Source organism: Rhamphochromis sp. 'chilingali' (genome assembly GCF_963969265.1).
Source record: "Rhamphochromis sp. 'chilingali' genome assembly, chromosome: 2".
NCBI classification, from domain to species: Eukaryota; Metazoa; Chordata; class Actinopteri; order Cichliformes; family Cichlidae; genus Rhamphochromis; species Rhamphochromis sp. 'chilingali'.
The window spans coordinates 1,854,142-1,871,768 of record NC_137930.1 but is presented as its reverse complement, the minus strand read 5'-3'; the positions used below and the strand labels follow the sequence as shown (position 1 = coordinate 1,871,768).

The following is a 17,627-nucleotide window of genomic DNA, read 5'->3' as shown; positions in this document are numbered from 1 at the left end:
AGGACGAACACTAACACTTTTCCACTTATAAAAGTTAACGTGAAGGTTCTTCATGGTTAGAGACAAATGCAATCGCATGGCAGGATGCTGTAAACGGACCAAACTTCAGTCAGGAGAACAACTGAGATAATCCATCCACAATACCAGGTTAGTCATTAATATACTGCAACAACATGGGAATAGAGCAGCTGCCAGAGAATTCAACATTAATGAATCAATGGTACAGAAGTGGAGGAAGCAAGAAGAATGAGTTTAATAAAGTTTGATTTATCTGACTGCTTTGTTTCGCTTAATGTGCCTTATAATCCCGTGCACCTTATGGTCCGAAAAATGCGTACTGCACACTGCAGTTTAATGTTGCAAAGCACCTCTTTTTAACTTCAGTGGATATTATACACGGTTATGCTCAGGATATGTCAGCCCATTTCTACTGGAAATGCCTTTTGGTTAAACTTTCAGCAAGGAATTTGCATTTGCACTGTTACATTTTTATAAAGCTTTAATGTACATAAAAACCAGCTTCTTGTTTAAGTGAAAATAAATGGAAGGTTTTCTTTTTGTGCTAGTAATGTTGTGGAGTTGTATTTTGTCTCGCATCAATTATATCGTCAGTTATATCGTTATCGCAAATTTTCAAATATATATTGTGATAAATATTTTTGGCCATATCGCCCTGCTCTAGTGTAAATCACATAAAGTTTAATGCATCGCAGAAAGTTCAATCAGGTTTTGGAATTTCAAAAGCATAGTATCATAGTGGGACAGTTGAACAAGCTAGACATATTTCACTGTATTAAGAAATTGCCAATGTAACAAAATGAAACATTTCTGAAGTATTCTAATGTACTGAGACACGCTAGTATAATAACACAGGGAAAAAAATCTGATAAATTCAGTTAAAAGGCTTTATTTAATCAAACACTTCTGTGTTTGATTACATTTTTTGTAAGATATGCAAGTTGTTCTTGGAGTTAAAAAAAAGAAATAGGAAAAACCCACATAAATACAGGTCTCGCTGAATGCTTTTGTAAACCTTTGTTTGTAAAACAGATCTCCAAATTAATCAACGTGTTTGTTACAACACCTAATTAAAAGGAACAAGTTATTTTGTACAGTATGGTCTTTTGATTTCTTCAGGTAGAAAGCGTACACACTGAAAAGTTGACGGTAGTGAAACTATTTATATAAAAACTATGGTACTATTTTTTTCAATACTCATTAAAGTTGGTTTGTGACAATTAGTGTCAGTGGTAATTGTACCCACATCTAGCAGATGATTTTACATTGACTTCTAAAGTCCAGTCATATTTTTGAGTGTTATATAATTTTCAACTGCAGTAGTCCAGTTGACTGGTCGAGGGAGCTCACTCTGTCTTTCCAAGTTTGTGAAATGAACCTGGAGATTGTCGTCCCCACATAGACTGTACTGAGCAGGTAGAATGTCATCAAACTGGTGCAGGATGTCTTGAGGCACTTGGAATCCACACTCTCTTCCACCATACCTTAGGTCAGTCAGAAAAATGAACAAATTCAGTCACTTCTCCAGGTACTATCCTTCAAGGTTACAGCAAAAGCGCAAAGTCAATCTTATAATTAAAAGTCAGTTCTGGAAATTGTGATTTTAAAGAATCTTAATTATGCATATATCTACATTTGTCATTTTTAGCCAAGATGTGATCCAAAGTTAAAATATGATTGTCTAACTTTTTTTTTTTGGAAAAAAATATAAAAATAAAACGTATGTGCATGAAGTCAGAGAACAGAACTAATGGCAAAACACAAGTGGCAGCTTTAATTTCTATTCAGCAAAAAGGTGAAAACAACAAAAAATACTATTCAATTGCAAAAGTGTGTGTAATACCTGCTGTGAGTAACAGTTAGGGCAAATTGTTAAACCTAAATGGCATACTGCTTACTTAACTCAAGTGGTTAGGTCAAGAAAGAAAAGAGTGCACATAAGGGATGGACTGTTCCTGAACCATTTATAAATGAACAACAGGTTTAATAACAGCAAGCTGGACAGGTATCCTGCACATACAATACACTATACTGAGGAAGAAAAATTTTAGTAAAACTATGAAATAAAATACATGGACTAAATACATACCTATGAGGCAGGTGATACATGGCTTCTGGTTTACCAGATGGACAACAAGATTGGCGCACAGGTCGGATGGTGCGAGTGTTCCAGAGATCTCTGTACTCGTCAAGCTCTTTTTGCAAGACATTGAGGAAGACATATCGTAGAAGGCATTTATGTTCATGACTGCCGTTGAAAAGATGCCTCTCCCTCAGGTCACTGAAGAGTTCAATCCAGAACTGAGTTCTAATGGTGGAATGACAAGGCATATAAAATTTAATAACACAAGTAATTCAATGTAATTGTCCTCTTTAAAAAAAAAGTCGTAATCTTAAGAATATTGAAATGTGCGCAATTTCGTTCAAAGAAAAGCTTATTCACATGTTCTGAAGTGTTTCATCAATGCACTGCAGGAAAAAAAAAAGCAACTTCACACAAATAACAAAATTTAACAAAATGATTAATCCTTCTGTTATTCCTGCATTTGGCGGTTGAACTTAAGAAAAGTTGTAATATACAGGTCTGTCCAGATGTCACGGGGTGGAAAGGGACAAGTCATCTAAGTTTTTCTACTATGCATGTTTTGCTGCGTTTTACCTTTTTAATATTTTAATATTGTACACTGGTTTATTTTTATGAGTTTTACTGCATGTTTTAATGGTATTTATTTGGTGACTTGTCCTGGAAAGACTCCGCCCCTACCTGATAATAAACTGATCACACCTGCGAGAGATCCCAGAGAGGCCAATAAGAGGGCCTGACAGACCAAAGGAAGGGGTTCGACCAAGAGGCTAGCGAGACGGCCAGGAGTAAGTGGTGCCAGGCGGCAGCGCCTGCAAGCCGAAGGGGCTGGTGGAGCTGGGCGTTAGAGGAGGACGGACAGCACCAGCGACTAGGGACGCGGAGCGAACAGGCGGACGGCAGTAGCAACGAGAGCCCAGCTTGTGCACTGCGGGAGAGCAGAGGCGGCGAGACAGCTGGTGCCGATTTGCAGTTTTAAAGAAGCGGCGGGCGGAGTTGAGAGCTCTGCCCACCCGGGGTAAGTCTTTGACTTAGCCCCTTTTATTGAATGAAAATTGCCGAAAAGAATAGTGACTGCCACTCCCTCCCTTTCTTCAGCGTACCAGGACGCGGAATGCGGGGAGGAAGGCGAGGACTCCGCTGGGTTTCCCTTGTACATCACTTCGCTGGACTTTTTTAGTTCTTTGTGACTTTTATATCGTGGCGGATGCCACTGGACTTAATGTTGTGTTTTATTGCTTTTTATTGTGTTACCCCTTGGCCAAGGTTGTTTTAATTCATTTTACATTTTAACTATTTAAATATAATAAATTATATTTTTAACATTACAGTTTAAATTGTGTGCTTTCCCTTGGCGGCTCCACTGCTCTGCCCGTTTTGAGGAAGGTTTCCTTCCTTTTAAAAAACACAAAACATCTTGGAAATAAAATCAGCCTTTCCGCTCCGTTACACATATAAATGTACTATTTTGTTTCTCCATGAACACTGAAGCTGTTATCACTTGTTGGATACCACACAGAAATCCAAAAGCTAAACATCAGTATTTTTTTTTTTTTTGGCACACAAAGTCGAAGAAATGTCTGAAACGAATGACCTCCTCTAACAAATTTCTGTCATGTTGGATCAATGTTCTTATATTACTCATATTACAGTTCTCAAATTTGAAGAAACCCTTGTTCTTTTATTTATGACTCCCTACAGGTAAACTATTTGATCTAGATGTTAGTTTGGTACTACGTAGGCACACAAATTTGAATAAATTTTACTCAGTTTTAAATACATCAATCTTTACTGATGCCATTGCCTCTAGGATTCATAATAATTTATTAAAATGTTGAATGTCAGTTTGTTTGTTGTTTTTTATAGTTCCTTTTTAGGACTTTTGTGGAATGTCTGAGTAGGATTTTCTTTTTGAGTGAGTTGTTTTAATACAAACAAATGTCACTGGTATACCAAACCATTTATTATATTTTTTGAAGCAGTTGTGCATCACATGAGAAAAATGTGTAGGTGACTGTTTTTCTTTCTTTGTTTGTGACTGTAATTTAATATTTGAGTATAAAACCCCACCCACAAAAAAAAGTATATCGCTGACCACGAAACACCTTCAGAACCATTCAATTTTAGTTTCAGAATATATTTTAAAAGCCATGTACCTTTGCTTTCTGAACGAAGACCACCAACTTTCAATCCGTTGATTTGTAGTTGAGGTACCATACATATGACTGTGGGCTCCTGCAAGTTCATCTCCATGGTCTGATCTTAAAGCACAGTGAATGGCTGCCATTGTGCCATTTTCTGTGCCACAGTCTGTACGAAGGCATGCTGGAAGTTGACCAAACCGTGACAAGCACTCCATATAATATTTTGCAATGATACCTGGGTCATTATTTGAGCTGCCACAGCTGAGCCACATAACTTTCCTTGAAAATCCATCGACACATGCACTAATAGCAACAACAAAGGGCTTCAGCTTATCGTAACCATCCACATGCCACACTTGATTTGGTCCTTCTGAAAAATATCCTCTTCGAACAAACCTGCGTTTACAGCGACGCTTAACACCATATGGATCTAGTCTTGAGAGTATGTGCATTACATCATTTCTTTTAACTTTCAGATTATACTTTTGTCGCAGTGTCTGACACATGGATCTGTAACCCAGAAGCTGACCTGAGCCTCTCAGCTCTTGTGTAACAGTGGAAATGACAATGTCAGTGGGAGTAAAGTCTGTCCTTCTAGTCATTCCAGCATCTTTTAGCCTCCTCTTTAATGTTCTCAGACTCATACAAATATTATGCTTGTTTTCAAGAAAATCCAGGATCACTTCATATGTATGGCCCTCAGAGAAATACTTATTGATGATGTCTGTGACTGAGACTGGGCCTAAGGTTGAAGAGAAAACATGAAAAGATAATTACGACCGCAGGAATCCACAAATGCACTTAATAAGTGTTTTTAAAAAAAATACCACATCTGAAACAAGTCTCAATAAACATGACTCAAGTATTTAATCTTCTTGATGTGTGCTTAAATAAAGGCCAGCAAAAGCTCAAAGAACATGGACCAGGATTCAGGACTTATCACTGTCATTAAGACCTCTATGCTGACAACTCAAAATGAGCAAAATAAGAGAAGTTAGAAGAATTTCGTCACTGTGTACATATGCCCTATTAAGTCATAAACTAGTTTTTAAAATTATGCCGTAGAACCGGTGGCAGGCTTAAACCAGAATACAGTTCTTAGTACCTACCAGTTCATGCCTTTGCGTTTTTGGAATTCTGATTTATCTTTGCATACAGAGTCTTTAACAATACAAAAACCTTAGAATAAGCAAATGAATATAGTACTTTGGAATGGCACATCAATAATAATCCCCCCCAAAAAAAGTTTAACACGCACTACTGAAGCTACTGTGGTGTATATAAGTCATTATGAAGCAATTAAAAGGTGAGCAATAAATACTAGAACTTAGGAAAGTGAAGTGCTTACCATTCTCTATAAAAGGTGCTAAAACTTGAATGTTAGTTCCACAGGACCCACAAAAAACTCCAATTTGCCCCACTAGCTGGATTCCACAATATGGACAATACATTGCCTGATGAAGACAATGCCAAATTAAAACCTGAACACATTAACTGCAATATTCCTTAATGACTTTGACTTATTAGTATTTGTTCTCGAGTTTAAAAAAGCTTCATTTCTAAGGCTACATTAAACATTATCTTTGTTAGAATTACCTTTGAATATATATTCCAGATATCTGTAGTATTATTAGAATCATGAGATTACAACATATTTACCTCTCCTCCACTTCTTTGAAGTGTGTCCCAGTCCTAGCGCACTGGTTAGCATGTTTTGGTTCGTGCAACTGGTCCGTCGGGTTATTGTCTCCCCAGGAACATTTCCGTTGTCTTTTTTCCTATTTCCGTTGTGCTTCGTGTGCTTTTGCAGCATTTTTCTTTTTGCAGCGTCTTTCTTTTTGCAGCATTTTTCTTTTTGCAAGTGTTTTCTGAAGTTGCAGTCCGTTTGGCCTCTCAGGGCCACCGTACTTTTTTGCACTTTGCAGAACACAAAAAACAAAAGCAAACACAAAAGAGTAGAGCATGTCTGCATGCATGCTGATTCAGCAGGGGTAATATTAAAGAAGGAAAGCAGAGAATATTTATTTGAAAGTGAAAGAGGATTCCTGAGAGCCTGACGACAGGAAGTTACTGATGCTCAGACTGTCGTGCCTGCTTACCATGTCCCCACAACACTAGAGCCAAAGCCACACTTATCAGAGGGCGAACAGGCACGTCCACGCCAGTTCACCCCAAATCACACGCGCAGAGCATCAAGCTGTGAAGACTGTTTGAAATCCGCTCGTGTGCAGCAGATTTACCACAGTGGAGAGGTGGGAGTGCTCAAAATGTGTACAGAAACAAAAGTGTGCCTGTGTGAGTGGAACGAGCGTGCTGGAGTAGTGCTGCAGGGCTGACAGTTTAAGGTGTTTTAGCCCCGCCTCCTGCTACACCTGAAATGAAGCCTGAGCTTCTGGCTCACATGGATTATGTGCACAGGTGACCTCGTTATCAGAACTGTGGCCATGTTTAATGCGAACATCCACCACGGCAGCAGGATACAGAGGAATAAATATATGTGAAAGGTTTACCCTCTTATGTGAACTCTGGCACTTTCTCTTCTTCAGTGTTCGGCTGTTTTGGACGTGTCATGAAATGTGCTCCCAGAACTCGCTTCAGGCCAGACAAAGTGAGAGCAGCTGGTGATCCCAGCAGATATATTGTATCCCAGTCTGTGAGCCATGGAGCAGTAAAATCCTCGCTGATTGCTCCTTTTAAAAGAGGTGGACGCGTTTCTGCTCCCGGAGGAGCTGCCGGCTGTTCTGGCAGCAGAGCGGCGGGTCGAGCGGTGAATAACAGCAGGACTCATTGTGCCTCGGCTCGGGCTCCACACCGCAGGCCAAATTAAAAATGACACGCAATGAAAGAGCAAAGGAAACGAGTTTCCCCCAGAGAACAATCTGGAAAATTACCCTCCATTCACACAGACAGGGAGAGTATTGACAGAGTGTCACACTCGCTCACAGCCAATCAGCTTTTGTTGCTTTCTATCAGAGCGGACTCAGAACATCTGCTGCTCCTCAAACGCAGCGCCTGTGTCTGCGTTACTGGAACAGGTGCTGAAGCGTGCAAACCCACAGCATGTTTGTCCTCGTGTAGCTCTACACAGGTAATGAAGTCACAGCAGCCATATTATTGTTCAGGTAATCGCGTTAAAAATTATCCAACAGGCTCCAGCAGCACAAACACAGTCCAGTTGTTCAGACAGCTAGCAGCTACAACCGCCTGTGTCGCCATCCACCTGTCAGTCAAAGAGGCCACGCCTCTAATAATGCAGAGGTCAGTTATAAAGAGAAATAGACTTTTAAGAGCAAAACAGTTTATCAGGCTGTAAACATGTTTATTTCTGCTGTAAAGTTTTCATTTGGGATGCGGAAAACGTCTCTATCGCCCCCTGGTGTCTGGCTGCAGTATAGGTCATAAACCCCGCCCCCTACATGTTAGCGGATGGGGCTGGGGTCAGACAAAAAAGTAATAATTCTCCTCAGATAAATTTTTTCCAAAGATTCTTTCTTTTGTTTTCAATAGTTCTCATCACGCTGATTTATGTCCAATGAGTCCTCTCTCATAAGTCTGATTCTACTTCCTACCGCGGTGATGTTAAATTGGGGTGGAACGTCATCATAACAGCTTTGACTTGCAGCTGCAGTCACGGAGAAACTTGCGTATCTCTGTTCGGAGGGCCAGCGTTTACGCTACGAAAACACCACCGAGTGTTTTAACCTGACAGCCTGAGGTGTTCTTCAGTACACTGGACTACCCGAGGCTGTTGGGGAAACTCATTTTGTAAAGTTTGTTTAGCTTCTTTTCTACAGTCACTGGGACCGACCTGCTGGAGCCTCTGCTGGACGTTAGAGGAACTGCAGTTTTTTGTCAGTTTCTGCATGTTTTCCCTGAAGCGCTGACGTTTGGATCCGCTCAGAGTTCTAAAATCCCGCACAGGCTTCTTTCTGTATGAGGCCTTTTTCCAAACAGCTGTTTGTTGCTTGAAGAAAACATTTTCTTACTTACTAAATATTTTGCAGAAAGATCTAAACGTGAACACACCTTTTTTTAAAGAATGTGGTGAAAGAAGCATGCAGTGCTTTTTCTTTGGAGGAAACTGGCGCTTTATTGTTGTGGGTATACACACATCATGTGTTTTACATTCTTTAAAATGCTGTGAGTTTAAATGGCTGCTACCTTGGTCAAGCCTCTCTTCTAAGAGAGACGTGATATTTAAAAATAAATAATGGGAAGCACAGTTTGAAAGGATCGCTTCTGGCTGCTATAAAAGGGAAGAACCTGGCAGCACGTATTCGCGGCGTTGTATACAAGGAGCATCATTTCTACATATTTTAAGCTTTTCTCACGTCTCTCTCTGGGACTGAGGAAGCAGAGATGGGGAGATGCAGAGTTCTTTCTGATACAAATGACTCACTGAAGGAATAAACTGTCCTTCGTACCAGCACTAAAATAAGTGACCTGGAAAGAATTGGAAAGGTTTGCAATTCATATATACTTACATGTTTGTTGTTGCATGCTGTTTTCCTTCCTGAAACTTAGTGGAAACGATGATGCGTTCAAGGACACTGTCCATTTAATGCCTCTGTGTATATCTATGATGGCACAAAAGACCTCACAAAAACTGCAGACGAACATCGTGTTTGGAGTAAAGACGAACAGGCAGACGCAGTAAAACAATGGTGTCCACTGCTGTACAGAAACGTTATCGCTGTAGGATCATTTTAATGCTTAATGGACTGAAAGAGCACAGATGATACAAGCACAACAGACTGCACATCTCACAGCATCCACCAGGTCACTGGTCAACCATCCAGGGTTGGTTTGTGTTTAATGTTGCGGGGGGGGGGGGGGGGGATAGCTCAGTAGGTAGAGTGGTTGCCCCATGATGGGAAGGTCGGGGTTTGACTCCACTGAACGGCTAACCTGAGGTACCCCTGAGCAAAGTACTGTCCCCACACACTGCCCTCCGGGCGCTGCATTGGTGGCTGCCCACTGCTTCACTGGGTGAACGGGTTAAATGCAGAGGAAGTAATTTCCCTACTGGGACTAACACATTATTATTACGTCCATCACACTCAGATAAAGAAATCTCTGAGACTTCATTGGACGTCTAACTCTGCACCTGGTGACCTGGTGGATGTTGACAGGTTAAACTATGTTTGTGAGAAAGTATTTTCCACATTATTTTGCATATTTGTCATACTTACATGTTTCCAATCAACAAACTATTTTTAATATTGAACGAAGATAAACCAAGAGAAGAGTTATCAAACCCACCTGCCCTGTGTGCGAAAGTAACTGCCCCCTAAATCTGATAACTGGCTGTTCAACCCTCGGCAGCAAGTCCTGCAGTCTCATGTTTGTGATCCATTCAGGGAGTCTTTCACATCACTGTGGAGGAATTTTGTCTTCTTTTCAGGATTATTTGAATTCAGACACACTGGAGGTTTTCCAGCATGAACGCCTGCTGAAGGTCACGCGGACGCACCTCAGTCTGACTGAAGTCCAGACTTTGACTCGGATGCTCTTGGAGTAATTTTGGAAGGTCGGTCACTCCTGGCTCGGCTCAGCCCTGTTCCAGGTTTTCTCCATGTGTGGATAACGGCTCTCACTGTGGTTCACTGAACTTCTTTGTAAGTGATTTCTGACTCAGTGTGGCAGTGAAACTCAGCTTTACAGAAATGTGGTTAATCACAGTTACTTCATGATGTATTAGGACAGTTACTTTTTCCACACAGGGAAGGTAGGTTGGGATAACTTTTTTTAAATAAAGTTATCATAAAACAAAGTTGTTTGCTTCAAAGCACAGGCTGCTTGAAACCAAATCAGGAACATCTTTTCAAAAAGTCTTAATTCAGTTCTTCAATCGGGATCCTCAGTTGGTTCTAGAAAAATCCAGATTTCTGTTTCAGTTTGGAGCAAAAGAGACGTCCAAATTTGTGAGTGTGGTTGATTACTGTAATTGTCGGGCTATAAGCCGCTACTTTTTGCACAAGCTTTGAACCCTGCGGCTTTTAGTCAGGTGCGGCTTTTCTATGGATTGTCCATGATTTTTGTGATATCGTAAGACGATTTTTGTTTGTTCCGCTGTTGTACGGCACTACGTTGCCTGGCGGAAGGGCATGTGATCAGACACACAGTATCGGGGTTCAAGAGTGGTATGTTGGTCACGTGTCCATCCGCCAGGCAACGTAGTGCCGTACGAAGTAGCGCGAAAAACAAACTTCAAAGTAGCGCTACGCGTTCAGCGGGAGGCGTGGATGATGAATAAACTTGTGAAAAGCAAGTTATGCCCAACTCCACCGGTGGATTCTGACAGCGTGGAAAAGTGAAAACATCCACGAACACCAACGGATTTCGAAGGGCTGGACTGCTGCATGATGGAGAGGAGGACACCGCCACGGCCCTTCTGAGGGTGTTCGACTCTGACACTGACAACGAGGATTTGTTTGGTTTTGAAAGTGACAACGAAGGAGAGAAGCTGAGAGTGGATGACGAAGCCACCCTGAGCCTGTTCGTGTCCGACACTGGAGGAGAGGACTTTGGTGGTTTTAGTGGCAGGAAGAAGAGAAAGATGGTGAATGACTGACTTTTCTTCTTGTTAAAGCCGTGTCACTGCACCTGAGCCTAAAAGGTAGTCTGAATCTATTTTTCTGGTGTGCTGTAGGTTATTGTTATGTACTACATTTGTTACTCATTTATGAAGCACAGCACATGTTTCCTACTTGTAATTACCGCTACTTGTACATATACCAAAAAAGTTGTGCAAATATGTACCCATAACTTGTTTTGCAAAGTATTAATAAAAGGGGTGTGTCTCCAAACAGCCATCTCTTTCCTGACAATTCCCTTTGTGCATATTCTCTTACATATGATAAGTCAACATTGAAACACCTGCGGCTTTTAGTCAGGTGCGGCTAATGTATGTACAAAACAGGATTTTCCCCTGATTTTAGCTTGTGCGGCTAATATTCAGGTGCGCTCTGTAGTCCGGGAAATACGGTATTTTTCAACAGTTTCTTTAAACCTGGATTTTCTGCTTCTCCAGCGCTGGGAGAACTGCCATCACGAACTAAACTGAAGAGTCTGAAACAACAATGAGGTCTGGAGCGGCTGAACACGTGTTTGATATAAGTGAGTAAATGTCCAAAGGTCACAGTGGGAATCCACAGAGGTTCAGTTCTGAAAAAAGAAAAGTACAGCAATGACATATCTCTTATTTGAAGGATAATTGTTTCTACGAGGACACGATGAGGGTGAAGTCAAAGCGCTGGGACCAAGACGTTGGTTTTCGGGTTGCACGTGAGATTTCTCCATAAATATAAAAATAGAGACACTCGTTCGTCCTGTCTTCCCTCCTTAGCTGAAGAAGTCTTTGGAAATGGCTTCCACAAAGTTGGGGGCGGACATGAGGATCCCGATGGTGCAGAGGATGGTGAAGAGCGAGAACGCCACCAGGCAGAGCCGGTCAATCACCGCCGCGGCGAACTTCCACTCGCTGCAGACCGTCTCCTCCTCGTCTTGGCCGCGGAAACGCCCAGCGATGTATCTCACCTCCTCCAGGATCTGGTTCAGCTCCGTCTCCAAGGCTGAACCCCCAGCTGCTCCCCCCGCTCTTCCTCCAGCTCCAACCCCTCCTCCTGCTCTCAGCACGTCTTCCTCAGCACCGACGGCGCCTCCAATGAGCCGTGAGCACAGGAGCTCAGGGTCAGTGGGGGATCCGTAGTGGAGTCCTTCCACACCCCTGAAGCCGACGTAGAGGAGGTTGCTGTTATTTACCTGTGGGTTGTGCCGCAGCGAGCCCTGGCTGACGCTGAGCTCCAGGCTGGACAGGCTGCCGCGCCGACGCTTGGCGGCATTGTGACACGCTGGACGGACCTTCGCTTCGCCGGGGCGCCGCATCCTCAGGAACCAGGCACACCAGTTCAACAAAATCACACGAGTCTAAAGAAGAAAGAGAAGAAAGTCATTATTTCAAAGTAAATTTGATTTATTTTTCTGTTATCAGAGTTCCAGTTTTGCGATTCTGTGTTTTGGTTCCTTGGAACTTACGATTAAGATGTCGCTTTGTGCGTTTGGCTTCTCATTCTCGTCTCCATGTTTAGTACGAATCCTTCAAGTTGTTTCCTGTTTTATCATTATTATATATTTCTTATATATTTTATCTGGCTTCTTGATTAGGGCTTCCTTCCCCTGTGCGTTCGTCCCCTACAGCTTCAAACCCGTTTGGATAATATTTGGACTTTTTGTTCACCTTTTGGATGTCATGACTTTAAACTTATAAATAACCTCATTATTGGAAACTCCTTTTCTGTTTGCGTTCTCTCTGAGCCTGCTATCTGTTCCCACCTTAAAGATTAAGGGTCATCATAACAAGTGCCTGAGGAAGTTTGTGTTACTTGGTCTGTATCATTTAAATGTTAGCTTAAAAGTGCTTGTATGAAACATGTATGAATGGGTGAATGAGGCTTGTGGTACGAAAGTGGTTCGAGTGCACAGACAGAGTTGAAAAGCACCATTTAGGTGCGAGTCCATTTACCAAGTAGGTGAAAAACATTTTCTTAGGATTTTCTGCAGCCCCGTAAAGAATGCATCCTACAATTCAGTAGCTTGTAGAACTTCCTTCAGCCAGTCAGCGGTCGGAAGGAGCTCAAATCATCATCCCTCCACCACGCTGACAGTTGCCAGGAGGTGTTTGGTTTCCTCCAAACGTGCTGCTGTGCACTGTGCTTTGTTCAGATGCAGCTTTGCAAACCTCAGCTGTTCTTTCTGTGTCTCAGGTTTCGTTTTTTAATTGAACCGTTCACAGTATTTTATTGTTCTCTGATCACAGGCATGAGGATGCTCACTAAGAGCACAACCCTGCATGCCCAGTGCGTCAGTCTGTCATTACACCGCCATGAGACTGTGATGGTGAAACAGAGCAGGGCGATATGGCCAAAAATATTTATCACGATATATATTTGAAAATTTGCGATAACGATATAACTGACGATATAATTTCTGCGAGACAAAATACAACTGCACAACTTTACTAGCGCAAAAAACCCCCCATCCATTTAACAGTGCAAATGCAAATTCCTTGCTGAAAGTTTAACCAAAAGGCATTTCCAGTAGAAATGGGCTGACATATCCTGAGCATAACCATGTATAATATCCACTGAAGTTAAAAAGAGGAGCTTCAGTGCAGTTTCATGTCGTCATTAAGACGATCAGCATTTAAACCAGGAGGCGACTGCTGTTCATCGCTGGATCGTTGTCTACCACGCGTTAGTGAAGTCAAGCTACAGAAAGTCTAATTAAGAGTGTTTTCCTTTGTGCGTTAGGGCTGCTCGATTATGGCAAAAATGATAATCACGATTATTTTCACTGAAATTGAGATCACGATTATTTGACGATATTTATTTAACCCTTTAAGACCTACTATAGAACCAAGTCCACCAGAGCTCATATTATTTTTTTTACATGCTGTAGTGCCATTTGTGGGAGCATTTCAAGTTACTATACATCAATACAACTGTTATAGCCCATATTTTAATAATATGTATGCATTAAGTCCATAGTAATTACATAAATTGCAAAAAAGTGCAATAAACTACAAAAAAAATTGAAAATCGCTTTTGTTTTGTTTACATATATTTCTACTTGGAGAAGTTTAAGAGGCTTATCCCTCAAAACTTTAAATACAATAAAGTTGCAAAAAATAGTTTACAACAACAGGAAATTTATTTTGAGTGTCTTCATAGTTTTATTTTGGAGATACAGCAATTTTTATATACTGCAGGAAAAACAAAAAACAATCCTATGATGCAAATTTGCAAAGAAAACAGCAGGTGCATCGTTTCACTGTGGGAAGTGTTACGAACAGCTGATAGGAACGGCAAAGCGTGTTTCTGGAATATTATGCTTTTGTTCCTGCAAGCGCTTTTTATGCAATTTTTGCAAAGCTATATGTGGAAGGAAACCGTGACCGAGGACAAGCTGATGGCATAAGATGTAAGTACAACTCCTCCGGTTTCATATGCAAACAAATTATTGTGCTAGCTTACACGGTTCAGGTTCTACAGGGATTTAAAAATAGTTACGCAAAACGGAGCGTGCTGCTCTGACCGGCTTTAAAGGGTTAACAATGACTTTAAAAAATAATATAAAATAGTGTGCAACACCACTGAAGTTTTTTTTTTTAAACTCTCTTTTCAACCAACGGCAGTCACTCTCCAAATAACTTCTGCTTAGCTTTCCGAGCTTCCCTCGGGTCCTCTTAATCAGCGGTCTCCAACCTTTTTTGCGCCACGGACCGGTTTATGCCCGACAATATTTTCACGACCGGCCTTTAAGGTGTCGCGGATAAATGAGGGAGGGGCTAATAATCGGCTCAGTCATTTTTAATGATCGTTGAAAGCCCAGATCGTAATCGTGATTAAAATTCGATTAATTGAGCAGCCCTATTGTGCGTCGTACTTAACCCTGTCTCCCTGTCTACAGAGCTTCCTGGATTTTCCCCCGTGTGATTCCCGTGTGGCAGTGTCAGAGTGTGAGCCTGTGATCGTGTGTGTGGATGATCTGAAGAACGCGTGCTTTCCCCCTGGACTTCCCTGGAGACCCCTTCTTCCCTCACTCAGCTGTATATAGCACCCCCCGCACCTTCTTGTATATACACCTGGTGAATTGTAAATAAATCCTTCTTGTGAGCATCAGAACCGGAGTCCTGCGCTTGAGTCCTCCTCCAAACCGTAACATAAGTGAAACAAAGCAGTCAGATAAATCAAACGTTATTCATTCTTCTTGCTTCCTCCACTTCTGTACCATTGATTCATTAATGCTGTATTCTATCACAGCGGCTCTATTCCCATGTTGTTGCAGTATATGAATGACTAACCTCATATTGTGGATGGATTATCTCAGTTGTTCTCCTGACTGAAGTTTGGTCCGTTTACAGCATCCTGCCATGCGATTGTATTTGTCTCTAACCATGAGGAACCTTCACGTTAACTTTTATAAGTGGAAAAGTGTTAGTGTTCGTCCTCCAGCTTCACTGTTTATGTTATGCTAACATAGCTGTGTCGCTAGCGATCACATAGCACAGTGGTTCACAAACTTTTTTTGCTGGGCCCCCCTTTGTTTTAAAAATGTAGCCCCGCGCACGCACACACACTTCCTCCAACCACACACGCCCATATTTTGCTCCATTGCGGTTTATTTCACACCTCAAACATTTAGTAAACAATCAAGCAAATACAAGTAAACTGCAGTAAATTACAGGTAGCAAGGAAATAAACCACTAACTCATTTACGCTGCGTCCGCACCTACACGGGTATTTTTGAACACGCAGCTGTTTCGTCCACGTAGATGGCGTTTTGAATCACTGAAAACGGAGATTTTTTTTTAAACTCCTTTTTTGCGTTTACATGTGGACGAGGAATACAGAGTTCATCACGCAACGTCAAAGGTATGTGCCTTTATTCACATCACGCTGTGGCCACGTTATTGTTTACATGAGATGAATTGCAGAATGGCAGATAAACAGTATTTTGTCTCTATCGGCAGGTTTTACACGCTTACATACACAGACAGCTACTGTCCCTCCATTTACAAAGGCAGTGATTATTTTACGTGTAGTTGTTTTTTCCTGTGTAATAATATTCAACATTGCGTCAATACATTTTTCAAAAAATGCCTGTCTGTGCAAAATAGGTTCAAAAACATAAACAGCTGTGGGATCCTGTTTGTCTGGTATTTGAACTGGGGGATAATTGTGGCAGGATCAGCCTGATGTTATTTGTATCTCGCTGTAAATTTACTGTATAAAGAGCTAACATCTCCAAAATGTCAGGAGTAGTTAGTCATTACAAGAAGTGTTTGTGAACTAAAAATCAAGAATGTGGGATCCTGTTTGTCTGTGATTTGAACAGCCCAGCGCTGCTCCCGATGCAGGGAAAACCAATCCTGCAGGGAGACCTACCTCGGCACTTGTGCAGGTGAAACCAAAGGGAATGCTTCATCTCCTGCTTTGCGTTTGTGTGGGAGCCCCGACAAAAACCTGTCCATTATGCTAGCAGTGTCCAAGCGTTGTTTTTTCCCCCCCTTTTCATACCGCGCGCCCCCCCCCCCTCCACTTTGGGAAGGTCTGACGTAGCACATCATTATATACCACCTAGTCCAACTTCAGTAACCCTACAAACGTCACTGCTGTTTAGTTTTCTGTCTTCATTCATGCTGGAAGTGATAGCAGAGCTGTACGTTTGAATGTTTTCAGAACTCTCTCAGTCAGAACATGCTACATCATGCTTAGCTAACTAGCAAAACTAGCGAGCTAGCTTCCTGCTAACTTCTAACTCCGTTAAGTGTAATAAATTCTGTTTTCATGGATGCCTGGAAGTTAAACTTCATAGTTACACCTGGTAAAGCAGCAACGCTGATCGTTTTATTACAGATGAAAGAATTTAGACAGTTTTTAACTCTGTGATGTTCGTTTGACTTCGGGACCTAAAAGGACGGAGTTTAGGACCCAGATTACTCCCAGATTTACGAGCACCTTAGTCCAACAAATACGGCAATAACGACGGCCGCTTGCATGTTCTACAAAAAAATGTGCTTTGTTGTGTATCTGACGGACAAACACCAAACCAGTTCAGTTGCACCATTTTTCCAAACCAATTCTGGTTCATCCGCTTCACTCAACTCTGCTTTCCCCATTCTCATTCTCGGTTACCGCTGCGCATGCGCGTTTTATCCATATTCTATCCCGATGTTTCATTTTCTTATCGTTGCCTAGCATTGTACCGATATAATATGGCCCAGCCCTATGGTGAAACGAGGAAATTTCTTCTTCAGAAGAAAAATGAACTCATTAACAAGCAGATCCTTTATACCAAAATGTTTTTCCTCATTTGTTAATTACTGATCGGTAGTTTGGATTTATTTGCTTACAGTGTAGAAGAGTTGCATAAATATCTGGGAAATCAGAAGCTCGTTAATATACAAATGCAAGCAGAGAGAAGCTCTGAAGTCTAATCAGATCACCTCCTCCATATGCATGTGAAGCGTCACATGTTCACACGTTCAGGAGAAGTCAGAGAGTAAAAGAGTCACGGAGAGGCAGAGTAATTACAGCGTGCTTATCTGAAAGTTGACTTTACAGGGTGCGTAAGTAAGGAAATATTTACGTGATTAAAATTCATTTATGCACAAACATGTTTATGCGGAACAAATGTGCACGAGTGAGAGAGATACGAGCTCCGTGTGCGACGCAGGAGGAGTGGGCAGATAAAAATAGAGCATGAATAAAGTGGGAGGGGGGCTGCTCGCCTCTCCGAGGAAATCTTCTCCAGCAGTCCAATATCTCACTGCACACACACACACTCATTAAATATTTAGCTGTCAAACGCAGTGTTGA

General features: G+C 41.6%; 1 protein-coding gene and 1 long non-coding RNA gene across 2 annotated transcripts in view; both read right to left on the bottom strand.

Annotated features, from left to right (window-relative positions):
- Positions 1-718: 718 nt before the first annotated feature.
- On the bottom strand, positions 719-6,392 carry LOC308388624. Its single transcript, XR_013970141.1, has 5 exons — positions 5,905-6,392; positions 5,594-5,699; positions 4,258-4,987; positions 2,108-2,326; positions 719-1,502 (listed from the first exon to the last, which is right to left on the bottom strand). It is a non-coding gene; the product is annotated as an uncharacterized lncRNA (long non-coding RNA).
- A 4,959-nt stretch (positions 6,393-11,351) lies between these two features.
- The window catches only part of LOC308388282 (neuronal acetylcholine receptor subunit alpha-7), a 51,279-nt gene continuing 45,003 nt past the window's right edge, over positions 11,352-17,627 (bottom strand). The window contains exon 10 of the mRNA XM_080868895.1: positions 11,352-12,174. Within this exon, the coding sequence (XP_080725021.1) occupies positions 11,590-12,174 (585 nt within the window). The 3' untranslated portion in view covers positions 11,352-11,589. The remainder of the gene's footprint in view (positions 12,175-17,627) is intronic.